A 19150-nucleotide genomic window follows, 5' to 3' on the forward strand; every position below is an offset into this window, starting at 1 on the left:
TGAGCTATGGGCTTCTACAGGATACCGCCTTGCCCCCAGTGTTGTTCAGAACCTGTATGAAGCCACTGGCAGCAGTCATTTGGGGATCTGGAGCCAAGTGCAGCCAGTATGCTGTTGATACACAGCTATCTTCCAGTGACATCGGAGTAAGGTGACACTGTGAACCCTGGATGAACCCCTAGACTCTGATATGTTCAGTGAAGCTGATTTTTGGCGAGATGGAAGCTCTGTGGTAAGTGTGTCCTGAGCCTCCTCTTCTGTGGAGCTCCCTACCACTGGAGGTCAGGCAAGCATCCACTTTCTGTTGATTTGGGTATCGCTGTTATTTTAAGATGTCTTCTTTGATTGATTTTCCTTCCTTGGTATTCTGTTGTTTTTCAGTTTTTAATATGGTTATATGTGGGGCATATATGAGGCACTATGAATATGGTAAATAAATAAATATAAAAGTAATAGATGTTTCTTATTATTCACTTTGATTCCAGAAACTAACTTTTATTCCTTCAGAATAATTGTCAAAGTTCATCTCTGACCCTATTTTTGTTTGCTTGTTTGCACTGTTTTCTTGTAGGAAATTAATATTGTTCAGTCCTATGAAATTAGTAATTTAATACCTAAAATTTATTAGATGGATTGCAATGCATTTCTATACAAAAGTTTATTTGTGGACTATTTTATTAAAAAGATAATGAAAAGGTCTATCAAAGCTGTACAAAAGGCTTTGTTCAAAAGGTCAGGCATATGAAAAAGGCATTCCAAAGTTGCACTTCTCTCTTGACAGAACTCACTGAATTTGAATTTCTGATAGTCATAATCAGCTGTTTTCAAATCTGAATGTAAACCAGTGTCCTTTTAATGTGCTTTGCAGCCCTACATCTACTACAATCCCAGACAAAGATAAGCCATTCTTTGCAGAAATCATTTCAATATTGTATAATTAAATTGAATTTGAATTTCACTTGCTGAAAGCAGATGGTGTTCATATGTTGACCCTGTAATCTCTAATCTAAATTTAGGTCCAAGTGTACCAATGTATTTAAAAAAAAGAAAAGAAAAAGAAAGGAAATAATGTTTATTCAAACTACTATATATATATATATATATATATATATATATGAAACTGTTCTTTCATATAACATATCTTTTCCTTTTGTGTATAATATCTGAAAGTAACTGATTCCCAAATTATATTAGAAAAAATTAAAATATTGTAAACATTCCCAAAAGAGAAATCATAAACTTGTGTGATCATGACCAAATGTAGCTTAATTGATCTGGAGGAATTAACTGATATTTGAATTACAGCAGCTTTTCACACTGAATGAAGAAAGGAAGTAGCTGTAATTGTTGAATACTTTTTAGGTGAGATCAACACAATAATCCATGGGGTTATCCTTCTCAGGCTGTTTCATTTTACAACATAGATTTGGGATTTCACTGTATAAATTCTCTTACATGGGAAAACCAATTCATGCATATAGAAAACAAGGACATCAGGAAGAATGCTGGGGTATAATAATACTGCCTGAGACATTCGTTTTATACATTATATTAAGGAAGGTACTCAGAAATATAATCCTGCAGTTTGAAGTTGTATAGCTCTAAATGACTGTAACAAAGCAGGTTGCATAGCTCAGGTCTAGGAAGGTAAAATGGATTTATCTGAGGACTTCTGAAAACATCTTGTTCAGCTCTGTTATCTGTCCTTATTAATGGATCCAGGAGATTTGAAAGCATACCCCACCATTGCTGTGGATTCTAGCCCGCTGTCCCATTTTTGGCAAAATATTTTTTTTCTTCTCTGCAGACATGCTAGATCAAGAGTAGGACACCTTTTTCATTGAAAAGCCACAGACTGACAGGAAAGAAATAGTATTGGAAGAAGTTGTTAACTGTGATGAATGAATGAAGATGAATGAAGTTCTTGATTTTGTTGTGGAAAATATAAACAAACAGTGTCGTACCCTAGGAGGCCCTTACATGTTTCCCCAGAAGTGCTTCTATCACATCCAAATGTTCCTGTTCCCAAGTATTGTGCACAGATTTGCAAGGGTTAAATGTCTAAGCTTTTGTTACAGATATAAGAAATGGGAGGAGAGAAGCTCTTGCATCTTTCTCCTGCCACCCTGTACAGTACCAGATTAAATTAGGATGAGACAGGCTGCCGAATAGAGAAAGGGAAGTAACAACCCTCCATGGTCTGCACTTCATAGATGCAGATTTCCTGGCCAGTGGGGTCATCTTTGGAGTGTGGGAGAAACGGCGGGGTGTGGGGGTTGTGCAACAGTTGCAGATGGACAGTGGCCCTGCAGTCTGTGGACCTCCTGTGTGAAGAGAATCCATTCATTGGTTTTAATGGAACTACATACACCAAGTGCTCTTAGCTGGTGGCTTAAACAAAATGTTGTAGGTCTGGATCGTTCGAACCAGTAAAGACCATAAACTATCAAAGCTACTGTGGTGATTCAGGTGTCTGTGGTTCAGCTATTTTCAAAATATATGGCTTTGACTATAGCTAGGATTATAGGACTACAGCTAGGCTTCTGGTATTTGAAAGTAAAGAATGAATAATGACTTTGAGTGTTTACGAAAACTATTAAGAATAATTTCAATGTGATATGTTTAGCCTATAGACTAATTCACCATATTCTTTGAGATAGGATTTTATGAATCACTATCTCATTTTAACTAAAAGAGGAATTCATTCTCTATCTGATAAGAATGAAGTAGATCACTTTTCAGTCTCACTCAGAAATATCATGCTGATTTCTTTTTATATATATAAATATTATTTAAATCCACAGATTCATTTCAAATGCATTAGAAGACTCAACTGTAGTCTCTGTGGAGTATTTCTAAAGGTGGAGGTGGCTTTGTCCTTTTAGATGCATATAGCCTTTCATTTAGTTTTACTTTAAACAAAATATTAGCATGCTGTTTTTGACTATAGAACAAATTCCCTACTGGTTTTGTGTATTTCTAGTCTGTTTACATTATCCTTTTACTTTTAAGACATTTGCAAAACAAAACAAAACCATAATTCCTCTTTGACCAAAAATAGCAGTTCTCCCCAGCAACTAGCTTGACATACAGTATTTTTTCTCCTTCTATGTTTGTGGGTGCATGTTTAAAATGAGAGTATAGTAATATAATGTTGATTGTTGCAGTGATATTTACAATTGACATATTTGGTCAGAATTGCTTAAAATGAAAATTGATACTGAGGTATAGGACACTACTTCTTAAGGTGGTTAGCTGATGAAATGTTATTTATGAGATTACGTATTGAGAAATATGAGCCCATAAGTCATATGAATGTTCTTCAGAAATGGGGGATTTGCTGCCATTACTGGCTGTGTGTTTTGCTTTATTCAGTAGGTAGAACCTTGATGGGTAGTATAATAAGAAGAAAAGGAGAAACGAAACAACATACCCAACATATTTAAAATACAAGATGAAGTGAAAGTATGAGAAAATGAGTGGGGGAAGCCACTAATCCAAAAGAAACTACTTCATACATTAATTTATCTATCTTGCAGATAACTTTCTTGTACACAACTATATTCTTAATGCTTGCGCTGAACATGTAGCTTCCTGAAAAAAGGTAGCTTCAGGAAGAACAGCAGTGAGACACTTATTAAATCCAAAACCCTTTGACTCCATCCTATTCTAGTCACCTGTTCCTCAGGTCTCCATATATGGAGAACTACATTTCTGTAATTGGAGCCTTGGGCAGTATCCAACAGAGCCTATGGAACTTCCAATTCCATTGCGCAAGCAGGACCTACTGCTTGCAAAACAAGCCTTTAAGCACATCCTAGAGGAAGCCAGAAATTAGCAGAAACAGTTGATGAAATTCCCCTGTGTGGACTGTGTCAGCTCGCCTCATTCTGTCAATAAGTGCAGGCCCCCGGAAGTGCTAAATCTTTGTCCACAAGTCCTGGGTGCCACTTGCAGGTGGCAATTGTTGGGGAACAAGCAAATCAGTGGGGACATTGGGATTCTTCAGATAGAAACCCTTTCATCCCGATCAGCTTAAAAGGAAGGGGGGAAGACTGGCACATGGCACCCAAGCAGCACCTCTGGGTGACTGCCAACGGTTGGATGTGCCGGAACATGATCACAGCACCTTTTCACTTCCTGCAGCTTTTCACCTTTGCCATTCCCCACCCAAAAATCATGATCGCCATCCTGACTGCCAGCTTTCACACTCCCTGCTTTGGCAGCCAGTGCTTGGGTACTTGAAAGTACCCAAGTGGCACATTGGAGGAGCAGAACATTTGCTATCAGTAGCTGGCAAATTATTTGGCCACTTTGTGAGTTTGTAAGGAAAAGAAGTGGAATATAAATCAAATAAATAAATAGATAAATAATACCATCAGTGGCACTCACAATATTCAAATTCACAAATATTTGAACACAATATGTGTTCAAATGTGTTCAAATATTTAGGCACTTAAAAAAATAGCCACACTTGACAACTACAGTGGTGTATAGTTTCATGAGTGAAAAAATGGGAAATGTTGGGTCGGCGATGTGGTATTAAAGTGCAGGAGGTACCGGTCCTGAAATTTGACCCAGAGAGGCATCAAATTGCTTTCTCTTGATAGCAATCAATTGTGACCTGTTAAGGGAAAGCAAAGCCATAAGTGATCTTCACTTGTGAAAGGGGATGGTCAGCAGCTTTGTGGTAAGATTCTTTCTTTTTATTGTTTGCCATGACTGTCCTCAGAGTCCTGTACATTTTGTACTTTTTTCAAGATGCTAGCCACTCAGGAAAATGCAAATGACTATACCACCACATTTTCTGAGGGAAAGGAGTTTTGGCAGCTAGCTTTTGACAGGACAATGGGTGGCTTTTGACAGGGACCTATGGTAAGGATTTGGGGAGCAGCTAAGTCAGTCCTGCTGCAGAGTCCTTTGAGATACCTGCAAGAGGTCCAATGGGGAAGGAAGAGATGAGAAACTCAATGGACCAATCATGTGTTGAGTGTACCATCAGTTGCTTGGGGAACAGTCAAACCATGGTGGCTTGTTCTCAGGGTGCAGTTTGTGTGATGTATGAATTCACCCACTGACTGTGGATTAAAATCAACCATGATTAAACAACCACGATTAAAATCCTAACTCACCCACAATGACCTTCTCCTGAGAAGAATGAAAGAGAAAGTGGCTCAAATTGATTAAAAAAGGAGATGTGAGTGCAATGGTGATAATCATAATTTTAATAAAAACATGGTTTAATAAAAATAATCACTTTTTACTCCCCTTTCAATCAATGAGGAATGGAGAGAGAAATAGTGACGAAGAGGAAGGTAAAAAGTCCCAGACTTTCTGTCCTATTTCACTCAAGTTCACAAAGGTGGTAGAAAACATGCACAACCCAGGATTTCCATAAGACATGGCACTCATTAATGAAAACACACCTAATATTTTTACAGTTCTGCTGTCAAAATGAATATCCATGTGAAGCACCCTTACGTAGGTTACATAACTGGATGACTGCAAGTCAGGAATTCAGTTTGGAAGTAAAACAATGGGAAGTAGTAACACAGACTGGTTGCCTGGATTAAATCATCTCATACCCTAAACACATTACATATAAGCAGTATAAGTGAACTTAGGCTATTAATACCAGTCATTATCTCTAGTTTGCTTTTAGGATTTCTCCTGAGAAGCTTAAGTCAGTTTCAGTCTTGTTTCCTTGAGAGCTAAGCAGAGGCAAGCCACTTTTACCTTTTGTTTGCAATTAGACAGTAGAGTGCTTTGTATGTGTTCATGTTACCTTAGTGCATAGAATTCCCTGGATACTTTCCCTGGTAAATGTGACAATTACAAAATTTGCAGTGCTTCTAGACATGAAAATTCAGCTGAAAGGATCTGAAATGAAGGAAAAGGTATGCATCTTGATACAAATATTCATTAAAGTTTAAGAAAAATATCTTGTTTAAAAATGTTATAAGAAATGAGAATATTTCCTAAGCCATTTGGTGGTAAAGCAAAGGAGTAACATACTTTTCTGCTTAGGTATTTTATTTATTTTTATTTTATTAAAACATTTTTATGCCGCCCCATTCGCCGAAGCCTCGGGGCGGCTTACAACATAGATAAAACAAGTTAAAATCCATATAAAATAATCTTAATTATTACCAGAAGGGACTTCATAGTGTGGAAGATAATCACCATTTTAAAAATTATTTGCAAAGATTGAATAAATCCTTTTTTCATTACAAAGAAGGTATCTGTTTTCTTTAGCTGAATGTGGTGCAAGTGTGTCTGGGAACGAAGGAACGCTGCTGTCACCGAATTTTCCATCTAATTATGGCAACAATCATGAATGCATCTATAAAATTGAAACAGAACCTGGAAAAGGCATCCACCTGAGAGCGAGAACATTTCAGCTACATGAAGGAGATACCCTTAAGGTAAATGTTAAAAACTTGTAACACAAAACCACTCAGATGTCCAATAAATGCATAATGATTGTTGGGGTAGCTGGTGGCCTAAGGGATGACCATAAGGGAGCCATGGACAGAAATACTTGAATCGACAGAATTGTATGTTGCTGACCTGTATGTCATTAGGATCCCCTTCACATGTGGGAATTTTGCAACCAAAGTCTTTCAGTGCAGCTAGTTTGAAATAATTTGGTATGTGAATATATGATTATTATATTGGTAATCAATAAATAAGTGAAAAATTAAGTGACAGAAACACCTAACAGAAAACTTGGATTTATTTCCAAGGGATTAGGGATGTTGAGAAATTTACCTTTGGAATTTAGGACATTATGGAGGTGAAATTTCTTATGAAATGCAATGTTAATTTGTGATTTTAAAATAAAGTCTCACACAATAGTCTTAGGAAGGAGTACTACCGTATGATGGTTTTAAAGCAGAAAATGGAAGTACATGGGGATATAATGTTGGGTTCCAACAAAGCAATCTAGCAGGACTAGTTAAAAGAAAAGTCATACTGTTTATATGGCAGTTTCTGAGGTTAAGTTAAAGCTGGACAAATTCAAATTTATAAGTACTTAAGGTCAGCATAAGCCACAACAAAGTCATAGTGGGCTTTTAGTCAAGGAAATACTCTATCTGGCTTCCCCAAGTATAATTAATATAAAACAATGAAAGTCCAGTTGGTGGTATTTGTTTTGCACAAAACAATTTTGGATGGAGAAGGGGAGAAAATCAAGGTGGTACAGGCTTGGACATCAGAGACATGAGTTCAGGAAAGATAATAAAAAGTTTTCTTTAAGTGAAATTTAAACTCAATGCAATATTTAATGCACAGTCCAGGAGTCAGACTGAGCATTTGTAGGCAGGGGTAATAGGGAGGGCGAAAAAATTCCTACACCTTGCAATGATGACTGTTAAATTAAGATACCCTAGTCCCCAAGTGCAATAATCTGGTAGCTACAAGGATAATATATGGTATTTAGGGATGCTTGAAAATTTTGATCTTCACCAATTCTGATATGAACTGACCTAACCAGAATCTTACAATCTAGCTTTTGCACATCCTGATGTTCTGAACTAGTATCTGGATCCCCAAATAACAGTATCAAACTCGGTTTTAAATGCATGTTCTGAAAGCAGATTGTTCTATAAATGCATTTTTGAATAGAAGAGGTTTTTTAAAGATGTGCATTATATTTAAATATTAATTTTTGCATCAATGTCAGATTCAGAAAAGAATCTATAGATTATCTAGGAAATGGTGTGGCATGGAGGAATACATTAGAGCACAGACTAGAAATAGACCAACAGTACAATCCTATAATGTGTTCATAAGTAAGCCACACTGCATCAAATGGAACATATTTCTGAGTAGATGCATACAAGATGGCACTATGATTCACCTGTCCGTATTGGTCTTCTGTTGTATCCTATCTTCCTGCAAGGAACCCGAAGAAAACTTATATAATCCTTCTCTCCATTTTATCCTGACGACAATCTGGTGAGATAGGTTATGCTGACATTCAGTGTTACTGGGCATTGTCATGCCGTGGCATCCCCAAAGTCACCAATGAGCTTCACCACTGGGACAGATGACCCAAATCAATACTTGAACCATTTCACTGCATGGGGATACTGGAATTTCCAAGTTGTTTTCATAAAACACACACAGGATGTAGTATAAAATGATGAACGCTTCCAGGGGATAGTTGCCTCTTTCATCAGATCAAAAAACAAACTGCATTTCTGTGCTGCTATTCAGCCAACTCTGACTCAACAGGGAAATTACTCATGTGTTTATCATTCTCTCTTCTGGTCCTTGGCAGTTCATGGCACAAACTAGACCTAGGCTCTTCTTAGGAAAGGTGGGAGCAAAATGAGCTGCTGATGGACGCAGGGCTGTCAAAAGGTAATGATGTCCAACTACAGAAGCAGTTCTTTTATTGATCTGCAGAGTCTTTTTACTCATGGCAGTTGTTCATTCACAGATTCTCTCTCCAGATGGTAGTGCAGAAGGCACTGCAGATGAATATATGATGAAGTAAATATGCAGTACTTTTCTGTAAATACAAACTATACACATTTTAAAAAAGAAAATGTACACAATTAAATAGTAAATACTAAATCAACCTTAGTGCACAGATATTGCTTCCTCTATTTAGAGAAGCAATAACTAATAGATAGTAGATACTAGATATATCAGAGCATGGTGGCTCAGTGGGCAACATGCTGAGCTTGTCGACCAGAAGGCCAGCAGTCCAGCAGTTCGAATCCCTAGTGCTTCGTAACGGAGTAAGCTCTCATTACTCGCCCCAGATCCTGCCAGCCTAGCAGTTCGAAAGCATGCAAATGCAAGTAGATAAATAGGTACCACGTCAGTGGGAAGGTAAAAGCGTTCTGTGCACGAAAGCCACATGACTATGGAAGCATCTTTGGACATCACTGGCTCTTCAGCTTGTAATCGAGATGAACACTGCCCCTGGAGTTGGATACAACTAGCACACATTTGCAAGATAAATCTTTACCTTACTAGACAGATACTAGTTAGAGGACCAGTTAGATAGTTATGTACTAGAGAAAGGACTTGAAATAACTATTCCACTTCATATTAAAACTTTTGTTAATGGTCATGTCCTAACAAATTGCAAGAAACATGATTGCATTAAAGGTATGAAACTGTGAAGTGTTCTGTGCTGCTCATGCACCTTATGAGTTCTTTTGTATTAACTTGATAAAGCAAAAGAATCTATTATATCTGAAACTTGTTGCATTGGCATAAACTTTAATTGCACTCTCATAGGATGTGGTTAACTAAAGTTCCAATGGTTTAAGTCAAGCCCGGTGTTATTATTTAAGCTGTTACAACTGAAGCAGTTCCTTCAGTTTTGGCAGTCTAAAGAAATACATGCATGAATGAGTTACCAAACAGAAACAAGAATCTGACCTTCAGATCTTTTAGGAGAGAACCTGCTTCAGATTCTTTGGTAGAGAGCAAAGGCAAGGAGGCACAAACATTTGGGGTGATGTTCTTAGAAATGCATACATTGCTAGAACATCCAGTTCAATGACAACAGAGTCCTTTTATTTCTTTGTTCCAAGGACCATTCAGAAAATCCATTTCCAGTGTGACTTGTGCCATTATAAAGCCACCTCAAAAATCAACAATATGTCAAATTAATTCCAGTTTCCCAATACAATATTGTGAACTACAGCTAAACTTGTGTGCTCTTTGCTTGCAAGCAGTAAAACACTTTCCTATGAAGTGGTATCAAATGGTGTGTGTGTGTGTGTGTGTGTAATGGTTTGAAGAAGATGAAAAAAAATCACCTCAGGCTCAGAATCTGAAAGGAAAGGTGACAGACTAGTGCCTCTGAGTCAATCTCCATATTAATACATTTAGTCAGGAAAGAACAGTGGTAAAGGTTATTTTTGCCCCCTCATGAGTGTTTTCACAAGAGGCACCTTGACTGAAACATCAGTCACAAACCTCTTTCAGTGTTTATTAAGTGGATTATAGAGGAGGTGGGTGTCTGAGGTAGTAATATGCCTAAGAATTAAGCCATGAATAACTATTAATTTTATATAAGCGTCACAAAATGGTAAAAAAGAAAAGAAAGTAGAATATTATGGTCTCTCGTATGAGCTGCATAGTAAATATATTCCTGCAAGGAGAGGAGTGCTTTCTTCCAATTTGACGTTTCGATGGTTTGGAAATTAGCTGCACAAGAAAACATCCTCTGCTGTATTGAAGTATGTTTGAAATAGGTTTTTTATTTTCATGTTAAAACTTAAATGTTTGTTTTATATTTAACAGGTATATGATGGACAAGACAGCTCATCACGACTTTTGGGGACATTTACCAAAAGTGAATTGATAGGGCTCATTCTCAACAGCACATCAAATCACCTATGGATAGAATTCAATACTAACGGCACGGATACAGACCAAGGATTTCAGCTCACATATACAAGTAAGTAAGCATCATGGCCATAGGGTGGTCCTTGTTGCTTTTTGACAGGAAGGACAAAAAGTAAGCATGTTACTTAGGTAGCATAATTTAACACAAAACCCTACAGATTAGTTTTTAGTACCTACTGTGTTTATGAGATTGCATTCTAATTTCTTTCACTGCTGGAAAGGAAGGGATTACAGACATAGTGTTTAAAAGCAGTATTCTCAACCACAGCACATTATTTTGTGAGCACCACAGTAGGGAAAATAACAAAGACGCCATCTTAAATAATCTGGGGCTGAGCGTATCTGTGGCATCTTATGGTGAAATCTACACAACTGGATGTCCAGGTGATGAGTTTTGTGCATTCTGCTGGAGTAAACTTTTGCAGTGACATTAGTAGAACAAACAGTTTATTTATTTTATTTATTTATTTTTCAATGTATATCCTGCCTTTTTCTTACGAAGGGCTCAAGGCAGCTTACATCATTCTCCTCCTCCAACTTATCCCCACAACAACAACACTGTGAGGTAGGTTGGGCTGAGAGTCTGTGACTGGCCCAGAGTCACCCAGTTGGCTCCATGGGTGAGCGGGGACTAGAACCCGGATTGTCTGAGTCCCAGTCCCACGCTCTTAACCACTGCACCGCACTGGCTCTCTGTGGTGTCCTGTGTTGATAAGTGTTCTGTGTTGATAACTGTTGTCCTGTGTTGATAAGCAGAGGAAAACATAACAGACGATGATTTAAAGAAGTGACTTTTTTTCTCCCAGGAGACTGTCATGAGAAAATGTGTACAAAGCTCTGAAATGACCTCTTTTTTAATTTAAAAAAAGCCTCTTATCCCCTTCTGGGGATTTAACTACACAAGACTCTTTTGTTGCCTTGCTCATGGAATTTTGCAGAGCTTTTCTGTGACACCGTTGTTCTCTCTCACGTTTAAGCAGGGGGGCTTTGCTACAGTTATCACTGATTTATGTTGTTTATGTTTTTGTTTCATTTTGTTTGTTCTTAGAGTAAGGGAAGTCTAGTATTAAAGTTTAAACTGTAACCACCTGGAACAAAAGCCTCAGGATAAGTCGCAAGTCTATATTCCAGCTTCACCACAATGCTACTTTATGAATGGTTAACTGAATAAATAGAAAGACAGAGAAATACAAATCTCTGGAAAATCGCCTGTGTAAAGGAGGCTTATTTCCTCCTGGAAGAAAAATGAAAGAAGCCACCTCAGCAAAACATTAGGTTAAACCCCTCATGTGGAGAAGCCCCAGAGCTTCCCAGAATCTACATGTCCTTTCCATGGCCCTACTCCCTTTCCCTGGCAATCTGTCATTTGGTGGCTTCCTCACTTTTGTACATTTCCCTTCCTCCACTTTAAAAGGTTGAAATGCCTTTCCTCAGGCCTCATTACTGACATCAGGAATTTTAAGCTGAAATATGCTGGAATTTTGGACATGGTGGCCATGCTGCTTGGGCCTCTGGCCCCACCTGCCACAAAAATGTGGCCTCTCCAAAGTCAAATTTGACCATCTGGCTGGCTGGAAGAGGTCCAACACGTGCTGTTGTGTTGTGGGCATGGCGTTGGCTCCTACACATGCCTGCAGGTGCCTCCAAGGTAGGGCCCTCAATGTGGGACCCCCAGGCAGGAATATGCAGTGAAAGCACAGAGGGAGGGTGAAAGTCCAAAAAGTGGCTCTGCTCAGCCCCACAAATTCTACCCTGCCCTCGCTCTGATAGCTTCCACTTGAGCTACTGAGAACTTAGATTTGTCTAAAGGCAAAGCAGCTGAACTCTGGGGCTCCTGCCTCTGTGAAATATCGCAGACAGCATACAGCTCTTCTTCCATCTTGGTTCTTTTATTTCAACTGATTTGGCACTACTAGGCTTTAACAGTCACATAACAAAAGGGTTGCCAACTTTTCTACTGATTATTGCATCTGTAGCTTTAGCTACTTTTGAAAGGGGGAAATGAAGCCCATTAGCATGATGTTGGAGCATGGGGTGTTCCTAGGCAGCCAGCCATGCCCTCTTCCGAGTGACTTCAAGTGGCTCCTGTCTTTCTGTTGCTGACAGAAAATGCTAGGAATCACATAAAAATGCATGGAATTATACCTGTAGAGTCCTGTGACTAATAATTCCTGCACAAGAGAAGGCACTCTGTGACAATATCATAAAAAAACACATCAGTAGGACTACTCATGCCTACATTACAGTAAAGAATATGCATCTGGGGTACTAAAGTCACCCCACAGTGCAGGATAAAGACTTCATACAGCCTGGCCTCAAGAAGCTGTGTGGGACGGAGACTCTCACTTAGTTTTTTCCTGAAGTACATTTCTACTTCTGCAGACCTTGATTGCTGCTACTTTTCTCTTTTTTATTAGTGCTAGATGCATGTGTCTGTGTGGTGGTAACTATCCCTATATAATTTAAAAAAGTATAGTCACCTGCTGATTTCCAAATGTCAAACTGCCCTTAAAATTACAAGAAGAAACCATTTCTCTCTCATGATTAATGGGTAACTGCCAGTGCTGACAACAACCATGAAAGCAGTAAGAATCGGCTCAACTTCAGATTGGTTTCATGTTTTCTTTATGGTGTTTTTAGGTTGGATTCAGCCAGAATCTTCTCCATATGTAGTGATGGGTCATGAGAAACAGTGCAATGTGCAAAGGATTTGAATAGAAATCTAAAATCCAGATTGGGTTATATGCAGCTTTGTTCTTTGGATTGTTTAAATTAAGTTAGCTGTTTATGACAGACAGCCCAACCAGAAATGAAAAACAGAGGGAAAAATTCATTGTTGTCTACCTGGTATTTCTTTTGCTTCTGCAGGAAGCATGGCAACAATTGATTATAACAAATTAAGCGAATATCAAAAGTTCAGATATTTTGGGGGGTGGGGTGCATGAAGTCATCCCCTACAGGTATGAAGGTGTTAGAGGAGATTCACAGTATAAGCCAATACATATGTGGAAAGCTAGAAAGCCTTCAGAGATGCAAAAGCATTCTCTGCTCTACAGCTATTTCTAGCACATTACAAAAAAGCAAAACAACAAACAAACAGATGGCTGGATGGCTCAGTAGGAAAGCCAGTGAAAGCCTGTGCAGCTCAAAGGGAGTGAGTTTTCCAAACATGCCCTTCCCTACATGGAAAAAACAACCAAAGAGAGAACAGGGACTTACATCAGAGGTGGCATCTAGCAAGAGACAACAAGCTCCAAACTTATTCAAGCACTGCCTCCCAGAACAAACATACACAGACACATATCTCTCCAGCAGACTTGTCCCAAGGTTTCCCCTCCTCCTGACCTTGCCAAAGAAAAAAGCCTGCTTTGAAGAGAGAGTTGACAAGCCCTCAGGCGAATGCCAAGGAATGATTTGCCCTTACAAGGAGTAATCCCATAGAGAGAAGAGGAATTTAGAGTAGTCCCCATGCAAAACACAGCTCCCACCCATCAAGCACTCTGCCAAATCTCTTTAACGCAAACACAGCCATATATGCAGTAAAAATCCAGCAACACATGAAAAATACCATAACTGGGCTGAAGAAATCTAGGGTACAGAGGAAGAAATAGCATGAGGAGCTATGTTTGGGGTATTAGTAAAAATCCAGAGGATAAATTTCCTCCGGCTTGACAAGATAAATTAGCATAACATTATGAGATGAACTGCAGCAGAGGTCCCTAATGACTCATCAGGAAGCTTTACTTCCTGCAAAGTAATTCTCTGCTCCCAGTCTGCCCAAGTATTTCAGCACATTCCCAGAAACTGGGATAAAATAACCTGACTCCATAGTCTTCTCAGCAAGGGGTCCGAAAGGGAGTGAAAGTCCTGCAAGCTCAAATAGAAAAGATTTCCAGGATTATACATCCCTTCCAGGAGGGACCTGAAAACATTGTTATTTTGTTCAGTTTTTAAAATATGTGTCAATGGATGATTGGGAGGAGGCTGGATCAGAGTTTGTCCCCACATACTTCCATCCCTAAGATGGGCCATGTTGTTTTATGCAAATTAGAAGCAGGAAAGTTTGCAGTCCTAGCAAGATTTGAACAAGTTCAGGTGATTTGCACTGTGAAGAACATATACTCCTAGTGCAATTTGCTATCTAGCACAAAGCTAGGCAAGACTTTGAGCTACTGAAAAGAAATTGAAAGTGCAGCTCTTGAATCTGATTGAGAACACAGGAGGTTCATTAACTCTCAGCCCCTCCATCTGAGTGAGATGTTGTGGAAGGCCATTAAATTCTTTTCCAGCACAATGTTCTCCCAGTGAAAATCACCCACTTTTCTGACAGGCACATGGTGGGCATGTCGTGAGCGGAGCTGGCTGGAGCCGGGGCTCAGACTAGATGGCCCGGGAGGCACCTTCTGACTTGCTCTGTTTCTGTGTTTCTGAGGTTGTTTATCCTGACAGAAAACACTTAAGAACTCCCAGTTCAACCCTAAACCATATATTTTGCTATTGGACAGATAGCATTTTCTTGGGTAAAATAACATATTCCTGATCCAGATGAGCACCCACTCTTTTAAATTCAAAAAAGACAAATGCGATCACACATACGCATATATTATCAAAATTCTATATGGAGCCATCTGTAGGTATGGGTGATCTATCCATCTGAGTCTCACTAAGGTTGTCAGTGTTTTTTAGGACAGTTTTCTGTCCAATTTCTGCATGGGTTTTAGTCTTAAGGATTGATACTGAAATTCATATGAATTTTTCATAAGAAGGACATTCAAGTATGCATTTTAGACCCAAGGACCCATTGACTAAACCATGTTTGTGTTCAGTTTTTGAAAAGAACATTTTTTCTTTGTGCATTTTTCAGTGGTTTGCATGTTGAAAACTGCCAGAATTTCACACTGTCATCTGATAAAGTATAGAGTGTCCACCTAAGTTTGTCAGAATACATTTGCCATTCTTTAACTACTAGAAAACATTGTTTTTGCTGCAGCCAGCTAAGATGGATTTCACTTTAAAAACCATGACTTTTGTGTTTGCTTATTTTCAAGCAGTACATTAAAACCCTGGAAATCTACTGATTTCTGGCTACAAATTGCATTTGCGTATGCATTTGTATCAGAGAAATGCTGATTGGGAAATTTCTGAGACATCCCTGGTCTTGCTGAAGGCAGTGCTTCTCTGACATTGATAAGGAACATGTCACTCTACAAATGTTTTACCTGCATTGTATTCTGGAACTAAATGCCTATAGAGAGTGAATGGTTGATGGGAGATCACTTTTGCTGCTGAGGGAGAAATTAAAGAACACCATAGATGGAAAGGATGGAAGACTCAATTCTGTTGAAATGCACAACCATCCATATGGGAACGCCTTAATTACTTTGTGCTACATTTCATCTACCATCATGGCCATTCGGAGAGTTATATATAAACGTGTTCCCATTTCCAGACATTTTTAGTAATCAGGGCATCTGGGCAGTGACAGCCCAAGAAATTTTGCTGCCTGAATTGCAGCTAAAATATCCCCCTTTACTAAGGTCCACTGTTTTTAAAAGTCTTGCTGGGCCAGTCAGACAGCAGTTTCTGCCTGCATTTATTTCTTTTGTGACACTACTGCAAGCAAATGCATCACGCTGCCGCCGGCCCTGATCATGGACTGTATGTCTATCAAATTCAGGTAAAATCCAGGCCTCACTTTTTGAAGGTGAGCTGTACAAATGTCCCCTTGTAGTATTCATGGAGTACCTATCAGGAATACATTCCTACTTTGTAAATGATGCAAACCTTAATATTTTGGAGTGCATATATAGTCATCATATTTTAAGGGATAGAGTTGCAAATGTCTTATTCACAAACTTTATTATCAATCATATGTAACTCAAATTTTGGCTCAAAGCCTAGTATAGGAATAATTTAAGTGTTATGGAGTACGTGTCATGTATCTATGCTATGATGAGCAACATTTCTTTTTCAAGCTTCTCTGATAATCAAGTTTTTTTCAGAGTAGGTATGTCTGCAACAACATGTCTGGCAGTATAGGAATATACCTTTTTAGGTGAAATCAACGTCCTAACTATTTCTGTAGCAATTAGTAGCAATTAGTGTCTTATGCTATATGTATGAAAAAAGTGTTAAGAAAAGAAAACTGTAGACTCTTCATGACAGAAAATTGTTAATCAATGCGTAGGCCATTTCTGTCATGAATCTGCAGAAAATGGGCTACAGTTACATCTTTCCTACAGTCTGTATCAAGTTTATACAAGTTGCTTTTTAAAAACACTATAGGTTTCTTTTTCAAAGTTTACACATCCTTTCAAAATAAACATTTACCCCTTCATTGTTTTGCTTTCATTTATTATTCAATTTTCCTTTTTTAATGACAAAAATCACAGAAAAAGAAATTCAAAGTGCTTTCCTCCACACACACCTTTTTCTTATATTTTTCCCCTCCCCTACCCAAATTTTGGAACACTTTTCAAGTTTGAATTTGTCAAAGAAAAGTTGGGGTGGGGAGTCATGTTTTGACTACTGTTTCTTTATATCAAAACAACTAAACTCTGTGGGTTTTTTAAAAATAAATTTTACAGGATATTTTCTCCCAATTAAAGTTTGCCTTGCCTAGACACCTGTAGATACCGCCTCAGGCATTCCCTCTGTTGGGTCTGGCTTTAAAGTTCTCAAGCCAGCAGGAAATTTGTTCAGTGCCGCGTAAGGTCTGCTACCCGTCTGACTATCCTTATTGTTAAAATGGCATTCAGAATAAAATTAGAATAGCCAAATAAGCCAGGCAGTGAGATTGGCACAGAGTATGTGTGAAGACAGAGTAGAAATTGAAACAGAAGTACCTTTACTGATCCATTTGTATGACAAATGGCATAATTTATGCAGCCACATAGTACAAAAACCAGAAATTAAATGTGTAGTAGGCTGTGATTTATCTATACTATGTTGATAGTATTACTGATATTAAATCCAACACTTTTCTTTTTAAAGAGAGACCACTAAAAATGAGAAACCCCTTTCTCAGGATCTTCTGACATCTAGTTATTATCTTATTCTTTGCTCTAATCTTTTTGCTCTATAAATGAAAGGAAGATGAACAAGTAAAATTTCCATGTGTCTTGGGCATGAAAATTTGGTATTCCCAGATGAGTTAGAAAATCTCTTTAAATGTCTTAATACAGTTGGCCAAACTCTGGGATCTCTCTTTTTTTTTTGCTTGATTGGAAAATTTGTTCTTGTTAGTTGGGAAGTCCTGTTTGACCCATTGCAACCCCATGGACAACATTCCTCCAGGCCATCCTGTCCTCCACCATCCCCCAGAGTCCACTTAAGCTCACTCTGACTGCTTCAGTGACTCCATCTAGCCACCTCATCCTCTGCCATCCCCTCCTTCTTTTGCCATCAATTGTTCCCAGCATTAGGCTCTTCTCCAGTGAGTCCTTCCTTCTCATTAGGTGGCCAAAGTATTTGAGTTTCATCTTCAGTATCTGGACCTCTAAAGAGCAGTCAGGGCTGATCTCCTCTAGGACTGACCGGTTTGATCGCCTTGCAGTCCAAGGGACTCGCAGGAGTCTCCTCCAGCACCACAATTCAAAGGTCTCAATCCTTCGGTGCTCAACCTTCCTTATGATCCAACTTTCACAGCCATACATTGCAACTGGGAAAACCATAGCTGTGACTATATGCACTTTTGTTGGCATGGTGATGTCTCTGCTTTTTAGTATGCTGTCTAGATTTGCCATAGCTTTCCTCCCCAGAAGCAAGTGTTTTTTAATTTCTTGGCTGCAGTCTCCGTCTGCGGTGATCTTGGACCCAGGAAAATAAAATCTGTCACTACCTCCATTTCTTCACCATCTATTTGCCAGGAAGTGAGAGGACCAGTTGCCATGATCTTAGTTTTCTTAATGTTGAGTTTTAAACCAACTTTTGCGCTCTCTTCCTTCACCCGCAGCTCTTTAGTTCCTCTTCACTTTCTTCCATTAGAATGGTATCATCTGAATATCGGAGGTTGTTGATATTTCTCCCAGCGATCTTAATGCCAACTTGTGATTCATCTAGCCCCACCTTTCTCATCATGTGTTCTGCATATTGGTTAAATAGGCAGGGCGACAGTATACAGCCTTGCCGAACTCCTTTATCAAAGAATTGCTTAGTGGTTGAAAGAAATTTAACCCTGAAAAAGTAAACTCCATTTCAAAATAGAAAGAAATTGTCTTCCTCCAGGAGAGCTGTAGCCCAAAACATATCATGGGCCCTAGATTGCCTATTCCCTAAAAATATTATAAACAATATTTTTAAAAAATTGATTGATTAACATCAATTAAATATCTAGCATACAAGATTGTGTGTGCTCACACATGTGTAGGGGGAGCTAGATAGAATGGGGAATAAACTAAGAAGCACAAACAAAACTTAAGCATGGTTTTAAAAAGGTCATCATTTACCTAATAATTAGAGAAAGAAAGATGAGTTAAACTACTACCCAAATCCATAGTCAACAGTTCACCAGTTGCTCATCGCGAAGATGGAGTAGGACAATATGGAGACCTAGAGGGAGGGTTAGCCAAATAAAGAGCAGGAGGGTGCCAGCGCAATGGCAGGGCTGTATTTGGAGGCTGGTTTGCTACAGGGAGAATTAGAGTTCCATCGGCACAGAGCTGGCCATGCCAGCAACTGAATCGTCAAATCAGAAAAATCTTGGGAGAAAGACAGATATGGGCAGGCAGAGTACACATATGCAATTGTTGTGAAATTGAGGGAAGACAGG

At 38.8% G+C, this 19150-nt stretch overlaps 1 protein-coding gene across 1 annotated transcript in view; it reads left to right on the forward strand.

Annotated features, from left to right (window-relative positions):
* The window catches only part of CSMD1 (CUB and Sushi multiple domains 1), a 909441-nt gene that overhangs the window by 676688 nt on the left and 213603 nt on the right, over window positions 1-19150 (forward strand). The window contains exons 23-24 of the mRNA XM_044419148.1: window positions 6256-6425; window positions 10276-10432. Of these exons, the coding sequence (XP_044275083.1) occupies window positions 6256-6425; window positions 10276-10432 (327 nt within the window). The remainder of the gene's footprint in view (window positions 1-6255; window positions 6426-10275; window positions 10433-19150) is intronic.

The sequence above is a fragment of the Varanus komodoensis genome, unplaced genomic scaffold, assembly GCF_004798865.1.
Source record: "Varanus komodoensis strain SLA01 unplaced genomic scaffold, ASM479886v1 scaffold10, whole genome shotgun sequence".
NCBI classification, from domain to species: Eukaryota; Metazoa; Chordata; class Lepidosauria; order Squamata; family Varanidae; genus Varanus; species Varanus komodoensis.